We start from the raw sequence: 19,053 nt of genomic DNA on the forward strand, positions 1-19,053 counted from the left end.
AGTAAAGTAAATTAGTATGGGAAGTTGGCAAAGAGCCAGATGAGTAATAAACAGTTTTAAGACTGTCTGGAGACAGACTTGAGAATATTATAGTCATCAGGCAGCTGAAAACAGCCTCAAGGTAATTATAAGCATTTGCAATCAATTAAAGAGAGCATGATTCTTTTATGAATCTTTATTAAACTTGCATTAAAACTTAAATGATTTGAAAATGTTATGGTTTCAAGCACATCTTTGTCAGTGGTCATCACATATTTTTTCCTGGAAAATGTGTGTGCAGGGAAACGTCAATGCAATTACTCTATATAGTTTTTTAAAGAAGGTACTAGGAATGCAGGGCGCATACATACAGATGGGCATCATCTCAGAATACCACCCCTCTTACAACACAGGATGTAGCCTCTCTGTAAGCAGCTCAGCCTTTTGCAGTCCACGTATAATCCTTTCTTTTCCAGGATCTTTAAAGAACAGTACTCCTACAGCATCATGCTCAATTTATTTGAAGACAATCACCTTACTAGGGCAGGGACGGGAAGAACACTCTCTTATCCTCATAGTTTCACAGACCTCTTTAGTTAGTCTGGAATCCCCAGTAATACATATGTCACTGCTCCCCTCCTTCAGATTGTATTTTATTTTGTGTCTTTCTCTGAAATCCTCCCACAGATTGAGCTTCAGACATCTTTTTAGTGATGTGACCAGGTACCTCACACCATGGCCTTCATCCTTTCCTGGTGCACAAATAACCTGAAACCCCTGTGTATGCTGAGGAGCAAGAGGGGAGATCCACGAGGGTTTCTGCAAGACAGATGCCCTCTAAACTCTTTCCTCCTGCTAATCTCCTCCCTTCCCTTTCAGTGAAGTCTTCAATTACTTCTTCAACCTCCATTTGCTATGGGAATGCCTCCTTTAGCCTCATAGAGCAAATCTCCTTCAATAGCCCTAATGGTTGTTTTTTTAATTTTCTTTACAAAAGTTAAAATTAAATTACCATCTAACAGAGTGTCAAAAATCCATTGCTAAATATATGTAGTATTAGAAGGAAGGTCAAAAAACTGTAACCAAATATATCTTAGTCCTGGAATCAGTAAATATTGCATAAATCAATAGCGATGGTTGCATATCAAAAGCATGCTGAGTTGAAACACACAAGGTTAGGCCAGAAATTTGGACAGAGAAGTGGGATTTCTTAAATTTTAATATAAAAGGGTTTTAAAATGTTACTGCCACCATCATAATAGTCAATAAGAAAAAAGACAAAATTCATTCTCCAGAAACAATCTTAGTCCCTCAACAATTCTAGATAAAGTGAAAAAACTTTCTACCTGTTTTGGCACCAATAAAACCATTAAAATAAATGTTTTCAAACAGCTAGACTTTCTTCCTTTCATCTTAGAAATGCAGAGATACCTACATTGTAAATTGCACAAAATTCACAATTAAGTTCTTGCAATGATTGACTGGTTTCTTCATAAAGAATTTACTACTACAGAAAAGTATCTATGTATTCCTGGAAAATACAGTGAACTGTAAACTTCCTGAAGAGTAAGACACAAATTACAAAAGCTTGCTCATGTTGATACACCACAGAGATAAAACCCAATGACATCTCGAGATTCTAGGTCAATTACTCTGCTTATATAGCCTGGGCTCACACATTCAGATGACTATTTCATTTGTTTTCCTCTGAAATTGAATGTGTCTTTTTTTATGTTAGTGTTTGGGGACTGGCCACTGTCAGATGCCAGTCTGCAGGTGAGGCAGGATTTGCTACTTCAAACTGCATTTTGTTTGCTTTGAAGTTGAAACTATAAAGTAAAGTTGTAATAACTTGGCAAAGCATGCTCAAAATGTTTACAGATGCCAGTTGCTCTTTTTACAAACCTAAACTTTGCAGTTTCCAAAGGTCTAAGTTGCATATTTATAGTGTCCACTCTGAAAAGGGTGCTGATGGTCCTAAGGAAGAGTTCAGAGACTTAGTGGAGGAACTGCCCAGTCTCTACACTCGCTTGTAAGAAGGAGATGCACAAGTTACCCTCTGCGGCACAGCGATCATACAGTTTGAGCTGAGCAGTCAAGAATGAAATGAGGAGGAGACAATTTGGCTGCTTAAATGAAGTAAATTTGGCTTGTACATACTGTGCGGATAGCAATTTTAATAGCAGGTTGAGAAAGGCATCAATCTACTGCATAATTTTGCTGCATTTCATGCCGTCTACTCTTTAACTCTGCAAGAAGACTGTCCTTAATGACATTTGAAGAAGCGCAGAATTGTCCTTGAACACTTAATGCTCTCACAGGAAATTTTCTTAAAGAAAATCAGATTTCATGTCCTGGGCAGGCCTTTGTCTTGCTTTACCTTAAGGAACAAAACCCACTGAATGCAAGGGGACTGACTGCTCTGTTTTCACTGGGTGTTTGATACAGATCGTCTCAGCAGAGAGCAACAATGGGGAAAAAGAAGACTCAACTCATTCCAATTTTCACAAGTTCATCTGAGTTTATACACTAAGGGTAAAGATACAATTGTAGTAAATGAAATGCAAACAAACATCACCTAAGTCTGCTCAAGTTAAAATGTTCTCTTTTCTTGCCTCCTCACTCATTGACTGTTACTGTTAGCCTCACACTTGTTACTGGCAAGGCTCTACCACTGACAAAAGTCTGTGGCTTTACTAAATTCTTTCAGTAGTTACTCAGCTTAACTAAGTCAACAGCAGCAGTATACTTTTTTGATTATTATCAAGACATCTTTTGTTTTGTTTTGTGTAGAATAGCCAGCTTACCTACAATTTACTTAGAAAAAAATCTCTCAGGTAAAAACTTTGATGTCAATTATTTCAGAAATGCATTTCTACATCGCTTCTTCAACCCTCAGCTGGTTATGACTTAATGAAAGAATTGCTTCCTTCAAAGACTTTAACTTTCTTTGTCAGTAAAGAACCTTTAAGCAGACTTGAAACTTCCAGCATTTAGATAGAAGTGTTAAAATGTTGAAACTAAATATACTCATCTATCTTACTTTCAAAATTAATCTGGGAGTTTTAAGAAAAGGATACCATTGAGGAAAAAACTGTTGGCCCTGCAGAAAGCCACATTTCCAATTATAAACAAATCTCTAACTCTCTGATAATGAAAAGGAATCTATGATAGACTGGAAGAGAAAAATCAAAAGCAATTCAACTCATAGGATTAAAAAACCTACAATATTGATAAATTGACACATAAATGGTTGCAGCCTCTTTTAAAGGTCCAAAGGATCTGGTTTAGCACAGTTATTTACTTTGGATCCAAGCCAAATTTTACTGCAGGAAAATTTATTTTAGATATAAAAGGCACATTTTCTTTCACAGAGCGAAATTATTACTGGAAATAATACAACTAAAGTATTTTGTTATAAATCATTAAACTAAACCACTATACCAAATAATTTCTCAGAAAGCAAAGCATGGAATTCTGCTGGTTGTTGGAATCAGTCAGTCTAATAGCATTTTCATGTTTTTTAACTTACAAAAAGATGGCAACAACAGGAAATAATAAAGGATTAACACATACAAGAATTACACTCCCGTTAATTCTCAAGTGCCATTTACTGCTATGGACACATCACTTAACCTTACAATAAACACCTTGAAAAGGAAAGCTTGCCCTGGTGGTGATAAATTGCTCTGCTGCACAGAGGCTTGTGCAGAACATATCGATAATCTCTTCCAAATATGAATTTAATTCTAATGCAAGTGTTGATCTCCCACCTACTTTTAATTTTTAATCCTAAATGTTAGATTAAAACGCCTAACATTAAGTGTTGCAAGCAGTTAAACTGAGCAAAGTTTCCAACCAGAATTTGATTTTAGGTCTGTATGAGCTGAGAAAAGAAATAAATCTTGTACTGTGGCAGATCCTCTCTGGCAAGCTGAGGAATGGGAATGGGATCTTCCAGAGTCAATTGTAACCACCTTTAGCTGCACTGACACGGACCAATGGGATGGCTTGCCCCTGGACTTCCACCTCATGTCTGCACACCCAGTCTTAATTTTTTTCTAGAACAGACACAGAAGCTAACAGTAACGTTCCCCTTCTCGAGCTCTTCTGGGGGCTCAGGCCAACTCTCTTTTATAAAACACAAACTGACGCTGGGACTTTTTTTTTTTTTTTAAATATTTCACATCTATAGATCCATCTAAATGAATGGCTTTCTCAAACATCACAGAATTGTAAAGTTGGATGCAACTTCACTAGATCACACAGTCTAACCTCCTGCTCAAGGCAGGGTGAATACTGAATTCAGACTTCTGCACTCTACAATGCAATAACAACTCCTCTTTTCATGCCCTGAATTTCTCAGCCCCTCCCCTCTTTGCAAGCCCTCTTTGGTCAATACAGAACCTGGGAAGAAAAAATGTGCACTGCTGACATACTGCAAATGGTTTGAGTATATCAATAAAATAGCAGGAAAAAGGGAGAAAGTGACATAATTTGTTAAGATTTATAATAAGCTCCTGGCAAGATTGCTTTCTAGGGACTGCTAAGAAAATAATGTCATCATGGGTATGAGGAAAACTACTGCCATAGATCAAAAACTGGCTAAGAGAATTAAGAACAGACAAAATACTGTACGTCAAGCCTAATGATTTCACCTCAAACAGGATAGTGAGGAATTAGAGAGGCATTCCAGTACAAGCAAGAAGAGGGATCGGAGAGACAGAGAACAATGCTTATGGTAATGGAAATAACAAGAAGCCTCGGGTTAGAGATCTGAAACTTCTGCTCTCTTGTTCCTTGCTAAAAGCGGAGGAGGAGATAGTCAATGAAATCAGCAACGTAACATTCTATAAAGAAACTGTAGGAAGCAAAACCAGAACATAGAAACTGCTTGCTGCCCTAGCACGGCTGTTGAAATCAAGGACTTCGGACAATTTAAAGAAACGTTACAGCTCTGTAGCCCTACTCAGAGTTGCAGATTAACTTAAAACTCAGGTTGCATTAAAAATCTTTCTATTCATGGTATTGTCCCAAACCATGTGCACACACAAAACCCAACAAACCACCCAAAATACTCAAACCACACAAATGGTTAGAAAGGGGACTGTCTGCTCAGTATATTCTAAATGCAGAATATTTTGTTTTGCACCTTTTCCTGATGTACATGATAGTGATCACTGACCAGAGTCAGATTACCAATTTGTCTTGGCCCATATGGCATTACTTGGAGACCACTGAAGTCAAAACGCCACAGAGGCTGGTAGAAAGACTTAAAATCTGCCACATGTCACATCTGGAGATGATGTGTCACTGAATGAGCTACAGATCTGAAACTTATTCCTTGCAGGTAGGTGTCTGTGTTACGTAAGTCACACCATAATGAGATTCTTACCCAGAAATCAAGGACAAAATGACATGGTGGCTGAACTGCATTCTCAAATAATTAGTGAAATTTGAATAATTTAAAATTAATATATTTTTTCAAAAATATTAATTATAAAATTAGTTTGACGTTTTAAAACTCAAAAATACATGCAGAAAACTATCTTTTAGCTGGCAAGATTATAGTCATTTTCATAGGTGCACTAGTACTTAAATGCACAAACTCAAAATATGAACAAAATACTCTTAGTTATAAGCTTTTTGGAGGTTTTGTGTGTATGTGTTCCTTACCCTATGGCTGGTGCATTTGGGTGCTGGTTTGCTGTAAATAGGAATTCTCCTATTCATCATTTTCTATCCTTCTAATTCAAGAATTTATTATGTAGCCAGGGAACAAAAATCAATAACACCTGACCTGAATGAACCAGATATTATGCACCGCAAATCGCTGAAGAGAGCATTTTTCCATAACTTAAAGATCTAACTTTGAAAATAAGTTTTAAAATGTCCACCCAAACCGGTCATGATTACTTATGAATAATGGATGCATCTGAAGAAAACAGCTCTGGTTTCAAAGCAATTTTCTATAGAAAAAATATGATAATATTAGTTAGATAATGCACCTATACTAGAGAAATCTGTCCAGCTCTCCTCTCAGCCATGGAAAATACGTGTACTGAACTTGGCTAAGTCACCGAGCTGAACGGGGCGGTCTTGTGTTGCACTTACTCTATCAAACAGCAACCATCAATTCAGCACCTTTCAGGAACACGGAATGAACTAAAAAAAGAAGGGACATTGTCTCCTCCAGGCCCTCCTTCTCAAGTTCTTTGCTTTACAGAAGTTCTCTCTACAAGTTTTACATTTATGAATAGCAGCTCATTCTCACCAAGGCCTCTGAACTCCATTCATCACTGCTTTAGCTTCTGGCCACCAAATATATGCCAATAAACAGGAGAGATTCACCATGCAATAAACAATTCTACAGAATGTAATGTTGCCTTTAAATTGCCATCTTACATTTCTACAGTCCAAAATACAAGAGAGCTTGCTAAAAACTTTTATGCTTCATAAACACTGGCAGAATAGAAAGCCAGATAAGTTCACCATTTATCAGCTAACTCTAACAAAGACATTATCAAATAAACCTGTAAACATTGATGGATTTTAAAAATAGGTTTCTCTGAGGTGCTATGAAATGCTGACAGAATCATAAATGTTCACAAGCAAAACATAATCTATTGAAAGACTATAAAGTTGTAATGTGACTGCTTTCAACAGAATTATGGATTTGACGAACATCCCTGCTAAACAAATACTTACCATAGTCATTATCGTAAAAAATAATGAATTTCTGCCAGGCATATTCTGTGACCACCCTCAAGATGACATCATTTAAGTAGACAGGGGGGCGGACGGAGAGCGTGTAGTCATCGTTGCGGTTGCTCCTGGTGAGCCCGCAGCCGCTCCTTGGCGTTCCCCCCATTGAGCGCTGGATGAAGAGGTGAGGGATGTGCATGGCATCTGCCAGAGACTGCAGGGATCCTGCTGACGTGCAGCCAATGGAGCTGACAAGGGCCAGGATGCCTTGGTTCATCAGGTCACAGGCTGTAAGAAAACACAGGGATATTCGAGGTGAGCACAGTTCAGTGCACAGGGCCTATTTTGCTGTTGAAACGCAGACACTGGGAATCCAAACACAACAGGTTCAGTGAATTGAAACATGGATAAAACTTTGCACATTAAGCAATTCAGACCTAAAATCCATTAAAATCACAAGGCTCCTCTATTCACTTTGAGCTGTCTTGTGGTGAAAGACTGGAAGACTGCCCTGTCCACCTTGCCCAGAAATTAATTATCCCTTGCAAAGGAGAGCTGCCCCTGGGCCTTCTGAGGAACATTAAGAACTGATTCCAGCTACAGAATTAACATGACCACCCAAGGAGATAAGCGCTCTTCAAAGTCTAGCACAACAGCTCCACGAATAGGATCTTTGCATTATACAGAGAAAACTTGAAGAAATAACAGCTGAGGCTTACTGTCAACTTTTGAAGACAACTATGAATATGTACATTAACTTCTCCAAGCAAAAATTGAGTTTCTTTTGAGTTTTGAGAGATACATGCAGTAATCTTATGTAACTTACTCTTTTCCTTTTTAAATAAAACAAAACAAAAACAAGCTAGTCTTATAAATAGCAAAATGTTTTCAAAATTCAGTGAACAGTTTATATACATTTACTCTCTTCACTTCCATTAGAAAGGCAAGGAGGTTTTTATGCAAAAAACAACACCTTATAAGTAACAGTCTTGTTAATGAGAGCTGAGTTAGAGCAGACAGTCTGAAGTACAATACCAGACATCCACATTAATACAAAAGGTGTTTATCATGATCAATGTTAATGCAATCAATAAATATCAAAAGAATTAATAATTATTAGGTCTGTAACTTTGAAGGATTACCCTGCGAAATAAAGCAGAGTCAAGTGTTTATATTGGGTTTCTAACAGACTTGAGAGCTTGAGTGAAGAAACAACATGGGCTTGTAGCATAACTCTCCAGAGCACACCTAAGGCTAAATTTTCAAATACTCAATTTGCCAAGGGCAACGCTACTCATGCAGTTAACCTGCATTTTCACATGTACATTAGGTAATGGGATGGTAAAGGGCAGTATGTATTTACATATGAATATCTAACAATAAACTGTGCAATTACTTATTTTGCAGGAATATTCTGCACACACAACAGGTGCAGGCAAAACGAAGAAACCCACATGTATGAATATATTCCCCTAAAAACATAAAAACATACATATTTTAGCACCAGACCTGTTGTCTCATGAGCTCTTACTCACAGTGAGTAACATTTTACTTCACAAACACTTATTGACCTCAATGGGAATATTTACGGTGTGAGGAATGGAGTTCCACATTCAGGCGCATGTGGAGATTGACTTTGCAGCCAAAGGACAGCACCAGAGGTCCTGAATGCAGAGAACCATCTTCTCATAAAGCTAGTGCATTATTCTCGTTAAGATACAGAGATTTGGAACATGCCACAGTGGATTCCCAGGACATACTGATGCTGCTGAGGCCCTATCCAATGGCATCACTTCCGAATTCCTTCATGCAGATAAATATGGGAGAGTGAGGGCTCCCACAGAAAGGTTTCAAAATGTTTTGGCTTAGGAGAAAGTGTTCCCTCTGTATATGCTCTGAATATTGCTCAGTTTTTGGGCCAGCTTCTGGGCTTCAGGTTAAAGGCAATACATTTTCAATAACCACAAGTATCCTTTTACAGAAAAGTATCAAATATCATTGGTAAATGAACAAAAAAAATTATCAATAAGTTATCACAAGTTTCTAATACTCAGAACATTTCAAAACAATATTACTAGCTATTTGTCATACTGCTTGTAGATTCTTCATCACCACTTTCAGTAAAGATAAAACACTTGTCAAGGTATCTTTTTAGGGAGATGCTCAATCTCTTTCTTGATATGGTTCTCCTGCACCAAGTACTGCAATTTCTAGGTTGAATATCCCAGTGAGAATGCTACTGCTTTAGAAACAGACTATTTTTAGCCATACACTGATCTGTCATCAACAAATACCTGTAGCTATCTATATGTCAACAGATATCCTTATAGCTAGATAGCCAAAAAAAAAAAAAAATTGATGTTAGATTTTGCAAAAGCCTGCTTTTAATTCAAAGAAAATTTAAGTCAACATGTCCCTGATGCCACCTGTTCAAATAAACTACGTAGCATGACCCTCTCACACATGACTTTTAAAAATATAGCAGATTCAAACAGCATCACAAAAATTGCTTGAAAATGTCTAAATTTCCAGGCACACTTTCAGACTGAGAATAACCAGTACACTCCCTGTAACGCTATGAAGTGAGAAACTCGCTTTTTGTGAAAATTGTTATTGAAACATGAAGGAGAAGAAAGCAGCACAGAACATTTAGCTCCACAGGGTTGAATGCCAATATCAGCAAACAAACTGAATAAAGGATTAACATCTTCCACATTTGTTACAATAGCCTCAGGACTGAAGTTGCCTATGTGGCTCTTCCTTTCATGATACGCTTATGAGAATCGTGTGTGCTGGACAGGGGCAATATGCACTTAATTATGCTCACAAATAGACCTTATTCCTGTACACTTGGAGATTATTTAATACACGGAGAGTTAGCTGCTGGAGAAAGGGCTGTTTTCTCAGAGGCAGACTTTTCTAGAAAATGAGTGCATGAGATGCAGAGTTTGTGTCTGAGTCAGTCTTACAGGATTATTCTCCGAACAGAAATATAATTTCTACAATATATACACATACAAGTAAAGCCTATACGATATGTCAAACTATAATGTATGATATCTACATATTCCTTAGCCACACAGAACTTCTGTTGGCTCCAGTGGAAAAGCTGGTTGATAAAAAGCATGACTGAGGTCTACACGTTTTCTTAACCTGTTTTTCCCCTCACAAAATAAAGCTCTATTAAATCCTTTGCCTAGTGATCCAAATCTTTCAGTTGTGTCTTATCAATTGACTAAAAGCTCTAGTTCAAACATATTCAAGATCCTGGTTGCATTTGCTTCTTGAGTCTGAAATATCCAAGCTATTTTTTGTCCCTCACACACACACACATATATAAAAGGACTCAAATGCTATCTTGCCATTCAAAACTCCATTGCAATTTAATTTACTATGACCTCCTTAGAGATTGTATTTCTAAGCTGGTATTTAGTCTACTGCCAATGTGATCAAGGAATATTGGTTTGCCACCAACTAGAGAAAGAAAAAATATTGCTGTGTCTCAAGTCCTCCGTCAGGACAGTAGAAATGTCAAATCCAAATACACCGCTCCATTGACAGTTTAACAAAGGAGGAACAGAAAATTACTAATAGTGTTTATAAAACACTACTCTTCCATGCTGTAAGTTATGTTTAAACATCAAATGTCCAAACATTAATTTGCCCTCATAACCACCAGATAGCACATGCTATTAAAAACAGAATCTTTACCAGCTAAAGGAATAAAACTTATCACAGAATTTTACACATTGCTTAGAGAGACTATCAAGAATGTCTATAAAATAAGATAATTTAAAATGTTTCCCCATTGTAGTAATACATAGCATGCATAGCACACACAGGCACGCACCCAGCATTTCAGTTAACTCTTTGGCTTATCTTGTCATTCTCAAAATGTAAAGTTACTGAATTTCCAACACTGGTGGGCTGACCACCAGTAACAAAAAAGTGATCTTTTAGAGTAAAATCTCTTCTAAGTCAGTTTGGCACAGCATCTAAAGAAAATTTAAAACAACTAATTTTGTGTTCAGTATGCTATTTTTTAAGATAAAGAGCATAGCCAATGCAATTTTAAATAAATAATTTACATCTAGGCTATCAGGTTGTACAAGCACTTCCAGCAAAGCAGAATTTAAATGGCTATGGTTACAAACGTGTCCTTAAAATGTGCTCTCTGTAAAATGGAACGAATGGTAGGTCCTTAAATAACCACTACTTGCTGTAATTTAGGAAAAAAAAAAAAAAAAAAAAAAAAAAAAAGATAATTTTTAAATAAGAGTAAGTTTAAAAACAGATGCAGGAATAAATAAGAAGCAGCCCAAAAAAAGGACTACTGAGATTTAACTATTGCTACGAATGTGAGTATTTTCTTAGTTCTCTCTTTTTCTTCCTGATAATAAATCATAACAAATCACCCTCATACACCACAAACTGACAAGCCAAACTGAAAAAAGTTAGTATAAGGTCTCTGGAGACTCAGTAACAGCTGAATTTTGCTCATATTTAAACTGCTGGTTAAACAAAGTCAGACCAACTCTTAACATTATTTTTTCGAAAATGCTAAATAAGGAGTGGGTAGTATCCCTTTAAATAATCAGAGATGTATTCTTGGGTCCTTTCCACCCTCTATAATTTACAAACTACCAGGCACCTTCCAGAACTGTACTGTTGTTTCACTGAGTATATGTTGAGTGAACAGAAATTAGATACAAACCCTGTTCCCAGAGTCCTGGTCCCATTGGCCTGACTTGGGACACCCCAATGTCATTCCCCTGGACATCCTTTCCAAAGCTGACATCATTTCAATCTTACTGCTCCTGGATATTTTCCACATATTACCCACACAGAGTAGTGCCTCAAAGATATTTAGCTGAACGTGAAACCGGGGGAAAAAAACCCCTCTGTTCACTGATAGATTCTCTGTTTTGGGGAGGGCTATAAACAGGTTTTTTTCCCTGCGTATCTACTCTGTGTTTTGGAAGTGCTCCAAGGACTCTGAAACCAGGAGGGCTCCATACAATTGGGCCAAATTAGCTTTCCCTTAATTTCTGTAGAAGGTGAATACAGCCTTTCCACAGAAGCATTTTTATCTTCTTACTTTCTTTTGGGGCTTGTACGATTCACCACCAGATGGATCACGGTTTCCCTGGAAAGAGAAAAATCTAGTCCGTAAGAACCTCAGGTTTTCCCCATACATCAGCTGTAAAGAGAGTATTTACAGATTTATTGTTGCAGTCTGGAAATTCATCATCCCTTCCATCACCCTATTTGTACTAATCCACATCAAAATCAGGATAAACAGCTGATTCAAATGGCAAAATACAACATTAGGCACCTATAAATGGATATTAGGCAACCAGAACTTCTACGTAGCTTTGAAAATACAAGCTATTTATTTCTTGTTTACTTTGAGAATAACATGCTGCTGGCTGCTCCTCAAATCCTTTCTTAGTTTCAGGATACTGATGAAGATTGAGGGACCGTAGCATGCAAATTCCCTGTTGCAAAGGGTGAGAAATAAGGTTAAAGTCTGGATCGTTCACTGAGATATTCTGTTCCCTTTTCATCAAATGGCCATGCTAACCACAAAGCAATTTTTTTTGGTCTTTGTCACCTCTAAACAACAGTCCCAAAACATTTGTGAATTCATTGCAGAAGATAACGCCTTCACATGAAAAAAAGCCTTGAAAACGTACAAGAAGTTTAAACAGATAAACTACAGGTCTTTTTGTTTGGTGCTCATAATCTCAGAAGTAAGGATGTGACTGTGAGACCCATGATCAAGTGAGCTTGGCCTCAAATTTTCAATAAATCCTTTTAGTCACTTTTGGATAGCAATTCTGCTCTTGCAAATTATTTTTCCTTCATAACACAATGGTTCATTCCAGACTTAGAACTGAATTATTTCGAGATGAGTGACAGTACATTTTTAATATAACCTGAAAACTGTTCAGAAAGGAAATAAGGGTAAGATGGGGGGGGGACGGGGGGACAGGGAGGGAGGGCAGGAATATTGTTGAATAGATTTTAAAGAATATTCTCCTCTGCAGTGCAGATAACAGAGTCTACCCTGTTCCTTTTCTTGACGAGGTTATAGGAAGCCACTTCATTTGTATCTTCTCTGTAAACATTAGCCAATCTCCCCTTCCACTAGATTATACACAACTCAGACTTCTAACAATATTTTAAATTAACTTCTAATTAACCTTTAAAGGATTTTAGTTTGTCCTGACTGTAAAACAAACTTGTGTTTGAGTCTTAACAGCTGTGCTTCCTAAGCCTTGGGCTTTCTTTGTTTGGGAAAAATAATCCAAACTTCTGATATTTTAGAATAAAAAGAAATAAATAATATAACCAGCAGCACATTTGCATCTTCGTTGCACAAAACACCACAACCACTTTTGGACAGTTTTACTGAAAAGCATTTTACAAGAGTCTTTTGTGGGTCACATTTCTTCCTGTATACAGGCTTTCCAATTATGGTAACATTAAATCCACCATGTTAAAATTTAATAATCCATCTGAGCCTTAAAAAAATATACGATTAGTCTCACAAGTTCGGAGGGAGGCAAGATCTATGCACAAACAGTATTTTGACACCATCTCTTGCAGGATGCAATGGGAGAGCTTGAAAGAAGCACAGCTTGCAAAGGCTACCAAATGGAAGGCCCTGCAAGTTCTTTTTTTGGACAAAAGTCCAGATTTACCTATCGTAAACGTGTCTTGCCAGATTACGACACCAGGCAGAGAAACAGCAGTACAACTTCTTATATTTTTCAAATCTGATTTTACTTGGTATTCAACAATTGCACCCAGGATTTGTCTCAGAGGAGCGATGGCTCCTAGCCCTTCAAGAAGTCTGAACTGCTTTGAAAAACATTTAAAAAACCCCCAACATTTTAAAGAAGTTACACAGCTGCAAATCTTCAGCTGTAGAACGGCTTTAGCTGCCATCTCCTCTAGCACCTGAACATGAATATACTCCCAAAAGAGTGCCACAGCTTTTCAGGGTGCCTATGGTTGGGAGGTAAAAAGAGGCTGTAGTGCTGACAGACCTGGAAAGAGGGGACCTGTGCCAGCCAGCGCTGTTGTAGAAAGGTTCTATATGAGTGCTGATGGGTAAAGAGGGGCAGGAAAAGGAGGAGGTTAAATCAGTTAAAGCCAGGCAGTGACGTGCATTGGAGAAACGGCTAGAGACACATCGTGAACTTGACATCTAGGATCCTGGCATCTCAACAGAGATGCCTACCCGCAAAATTGATGTAGCCCATTAGAAAATAATCAATGCAAGGAAATCCAGGCCTGGATTCCAAGAATGAGTTCAAAAATCCTCCCTTTTTTTGTGCTGATCCCCCACCGACACGAGCCAAGTCTCACCTGCTGCCAATATCCTTGCTCAAAGTGTTGCATGAGCAATTTCCATTCATCCATTCAGCAAAATGAAAACTTCTCATTTCATGCGTAACCATTGGTAGATTACACTTCATTACCTATTTAATGATATATTAGTCATCTGTGCGACTTCCTCCATCTCTTACTTTGTTCATCTTCGCCCTTGCACTGTTGCTGAATCTTTTCATTTCCCTAACCAGCACTGTTTGAGAAGTTATTAAGCAGCACATAGTGTCTGATACCCTTTTTAATAGCTGGCTTGCCTGCTGCAGAGCAGACAATTGCTGCATAAGAGCAATTATACAGAAACAAAAAGGCTAAGTCTTAAAGCAGCTTAATATAAAATTAAAGACAATTTTATGATAAGATAACATCCCGATAAAATCATGGGGATTTACTCTAGTTCTGTGTTCTCTGAAAGTCTGTGTAGAAGTGTTGGGGAAAAAACATCAACAGCAAAACCTGTTTAAACCTCAAGCATCAACAATACTCGTTTTATGGACTTGCTCAAAACAAGCTAGGGCAACATTCTTGTTAAGAGAATAAAACATTGAACTTGATGCCATTTGACAAAAATTACACTTTCCTTGCTACCTATCAGTCAGATTGTCAGGCAATTTTCCCTTCCAGCCTTTATATCTCAGATCTAACTTTACATTCCTATCTGCTTATTCTTTCCCTGAGCACTACAGAACGTTGGCTTTCATCCTCCCATTGCCTGTTCTCCCTCTCTCTTTAGGATCTGTGCCAGCCAGGCAAAGCAACTTGCTCTCCCTCTTCATGTTTCCTCCTCCATCTCTTCTTTTTTACATTTTTTCCCCCCATCTATATCACACCATCTCCTCCAATGTAAAGAAACAGCAAGATCTAGAAGACTTGGTACCGGACTGAGAATCTGAAGGTTCATATCCGGGTCCCACCTCTGCGATTGATTCGTTGCATGACTAATTTTGGATGAGTAATCCAATTTCCTTTATGCTTTGGTAATTATGATACTTTGACACATTTGTAAAACACTTTTTCATGATCTAAATACGAAGGATTACATTTGTGTTCCTCCCTGCAACCATTTTTTCCAAGGTTTAGAAGGCGTGTTTCTTAGCATAACTCACATCGCCAGAAGTTCCTTTACATCCCCTCTCTTTTCTGAATGCTCATGTTTAATACCTCCTCTTTCTTGTCCAAACTATTAGTATGGAGACAACAGGCTCTGCTGAAGAGATGCAGTGTGAAGCACAATACCACAACCTAGTCCAGGGCAGACAAAAGAACACACAGCTGGTAGCATTAGTTTAATTGGAAGCCCTACAATGGAAAGAGCTGCCTGTGCTGCCCCGGATGAGCTCGGCATTCTCCCAAGCGTAGATATTACTAAACAATACTGCTCAAAATAAGACCATCCCCCAAAGGACAAGAAACCTGTGAACAGCAATCTGGGAGAGCTTTCTTTCCTACAGTGCAAACAGCAAACATTCAGGGAATGTTCTTCTAAGGGGACAGTAGAGCAACTATTTATTTTTTTTTTTTTTATGTGGCATGGTAGAGAGAGAAAAGTATTTTCATAAGCCAAAAAAGAGACACACTTTTTTTTTTTTTTAAAAAAAAAGGCAATTCTACTAGACAAGTGAATCAAACAGTGCAATTTGAAGAGCAAACAATACTAAGACCAGACCTTGCATTTGCCATGAAAGAGAGAAACAGACCCTATATCAAGATAAAAGAGCTTTGTATGAGAATAAAAAGAAAGCAAGGAAGACAGTACATCAGTTGCAAAAAATACATGGGTGTGGAAAAACTGACAAGACTGTAGGAGTTCAGAACATCAGTTCCATTAACAACTTAGCCACTCAAGAAAACCTTAGACGAGTCAAAACAACTATCACCATTATTGTTTGCTAAGAATAGACATTGTGCTTATTTCACTGACTGACACACAGAATAACAATCATGATAAGAATAAAAATACCAACTACCTTTTATAGAATGCTCTTTTATTTGTAGCTCTGAAAAAGCTTTGCAAAGAAGGTCAGCATCTTCATCTCTATTTCACAGAAGAAAAAAACCAAACAGATGTGCCAAGAGGAATTACTTGCCCAAGGTCAGGAAGCAAAGCAAGGAAATGGTTTTCCATGCCAAGGTAAAACATGCACAAAGACTGAAAACAACGTCTTTTGTTACAGTTTTTCATTGTTTGTTTTGCACATTAGTGTGCCATTGAAAGCATTTTATGCTCTGAGCCAGATATAACTAAGCTTTAGGAAAAGGAAAGATTTGAAAGGCAAGGTGATGTGGCCTACAATGGGATTAAGTGGCAAAGAGTTCCAGATGCATAGTGACCCCAGAACAAGAGCACTGTTGATTATGAGGGATCGAGGGCATGTGTCACAATACTGAGACACAGGCACGTACGCAATGAGGAGTGAATGAGGTAAATAAAAGCAGAGCTCTAGGTGGGAGACAAAGTCTTGGCAGATAACACAAAATGCCAGCAGACATGAGGAATGTATTATAAGTATTCAATAAAGCAGTAACCATTTCACAAGGAAAATAACAGATACTGAAGGAAAATTGTAAGCTATTGAGGTAAGGGCGAGGAGGGGATATCCATGGAAAATTCAGCTCCTGGGAAATAAACACTCATGATCAGGCATTTTGGAGAAAGGCATATACTTGTATCAGACCGTGTATCTGGTACCAGTGTCAGAGGAATCCAGCAGCATCTCAGCTTGTATTACTTACAAATATCCTTAACACTATTTCGTATCTGACATGCAGCGCGATTGGTCTTAACCACCTCTGATAAGCTGCATATTCACTAACAATGACATAAGATGATGAAACCCAGATATGTATCATGCCACATTTTAAAAGGGTTGAGGGTGCCATGCTTATATAGTGAATATGAATGAATTCAAAAATGTTAAAACACTAGTTGAAGGTGTGGGGATAGCAAAAAAGAAAACCCATAGGTCTTCACAAGGAACCACAATAAAGGAGTATGTAAACTGATGTAATCACAGCTTTGAGGTCATACAGAAGGATGTTAAACGTCAGCTGGTAAGTGGTGAGGCAGTGAGATTTGCAGTTGGGAAGTAATAAACCCATGTAGACATCAAGGAGAAGCATGCGGGTTGCTGCAATGTGGGAGTAATGGAAGAGAGCAGAAGGTACAGCGAGGAGGGCAGTGGCAGTGATACTATACCAGCTGAAGTGGTAGATAGCCAATGCACTGACAAATATGTCACTTAAAAGCACATTGAGGAAAAGTCAGCTTGGTGCACGTTATAGACAAAGCAGCAGCAGGGCTTGGCAGCAGCCTCAGCGGGCGAAGAGAAGAAGAGAGAAGACAAAATGTGCCTAAGTCTGACAGTCTATTTTTGCTCTCTTACTCCAGGAATAATAACAGTGCAGTGTACCTTTGGTGCCAGTTGCAACCTTTTACTGAGATTGCTTTGACTTTAATGGTTGCAAGAAGTGCCAGGAAAAGAAGGTAATGCAGCTTTTCTTTTGCTTTGACTTTTTCCAGTGTCACAGAAAAAGATATTTGCGTAACTGCAAAATGGAAAATAAGCATTTTCAGTAAGGAGCATTTGGGTAACACTAAACACTTGACCTTAATTTGAAGCAGCAATGGTTTTAACCATGGGTACTACGGTAAAACAGGATTGCCAGGAAATTTAAAACCTATCTCTGACACTGAAGACATGTGTCCAACAAAAGATATACCCAACCAACTATCAGAAATTAATCTGGAATCAGAGGCAAAGCTTTGCTTTGCCCGTAAACAGCATTTTAGAGCTCTAGCTTTCCCTGACAAACACAAAACCATGTGGGGAGCAAAGAACAAGCGTTCTCAGTTTCCAAAACTGGAGCAGAGGCAGTTTTCCACAGCCCGTACAGCACGAGGCAACAGTGCCACATGCAGGAACACCACGTGGAGTGAAGCAGTTGAACTATCGAGTCTACTTGCTCACTTTTCCCTTACATGGAAGTTACCATTTTCTTCCTAGCTCTCAAAAACTTTTAACTGCTATTAGATCTAAGCACCAGTGCTCATTGTATTACTTCAGATACCAGAAACTTTATTCCTTCATTGCAGTCTTCAATCCTGTGGGTGTAGCATTTCATGTAGTGACTGATGTGATTTTGTCCCCTTTCTCCAGCTCTTTCATGAAATGCACTGCCACAGTAACTCCATACAAGAGTAGTGACTCCAGTACTGTACTCTGCATTCTTGAGACATTTACTCATTTTGCATTGGTATCACCTCTTGAGTTTCAAGTGAGTTGGTCTGTCACTATCAGCTGTGAATGAGAGGGGAAATAGGCTTATTGTGTATAACATGGTTGTGGATTGCAAATAGCCTCACTCCCTTCAGCTTGCTTTTTCTGTACAACATCACAGCGGAGGTACACAGCTCAGGGATGTTGGCTTCAGATGTTAAATGCCTCTGGGGTATCGCACCTGTGTGTTTAGCTCCAGTACAGAGTTCTGCGCCCTGGTGGAAGGATGGCCCACCATCATGTACCTTGCAGGGGTGCCCTGAAACTGGCACTAAGCCAGAGCACCACACACCACCATCTGATCTGTAGTACACTGATATCATGCCGTAGTAGAGCAGAGAGGCAAAAAAGAACTGACATAAACTGTATTCTTTTCATTCAGGCATGTCCAATACTTTACAAAAGCAAGGAAGTACAATAATTCCCATTTCACCACAATATCTGAAGTATATAACAGGTTAAGCAGCACACCTGCAAAGCTGGATTTACAAAACACTAAGCTGTTTTTCTGCCCAGTACTGGCAGGTAAGCAGTAGAAGGCTGGTCCATATATATGTATGCAGCATTCTAAATGCCCAAGTCTGCTGTTTGAATCCTGTGTGCACAATAGATAAAATGTTTATGTTTCAAAACGGTTTCTTTAGGACTGAGTAAAGCACAACTTACTTAGTAATGTGAGCACTGCCAAGGGCAT

At 38.3% G+C, this 19,053-nt stretch overlaps 1 protein-coding gene across 2 annotated transcripts in view; it reads right to left on the minus strand.

Annotated features, from left to right (window-relative positions):
• Positions 1-19,053, minus strand: part of GRID2 (glutamate ionotropic receptor delta type subunit 2) — a 730,540-nt gene that overhangs the window by 294,523 nt on the left and 416,964 nt on the right. Inside the window, exon 3 of one of the 2 annotated variants that reach the window (XM_086464049.1) lies at positions 6,688-6,972. The exons of the other annotated variant lie outside the window; for it this stretch is intronic. Within the exon in view, the coding sequence (XP_086320175.1) occupies positions 6,688-6,972 (285 nt within the window). The remainder of the gene's footprint in view (positions 1-6,687; positions 6,973-19,053) is intronic. 2 annotated transcript variants of the gene reach the window in all.

Source organism: Leptosomus discolor, chromosome 4, assembly GCF_034619465.1.
Source record: "Leptosomus discolor isolate bLepDis1 chromosome 4, bLepDis1.hap2, whole genome shotgun sequence".
Taxonomy (NCBI): domain Eukaryota; kingdom Metazoa; phylum Chordata; class Aves; order Leptosomiformes; family Leptosomidae; genus Leptosomus; species Leptosomus discolor.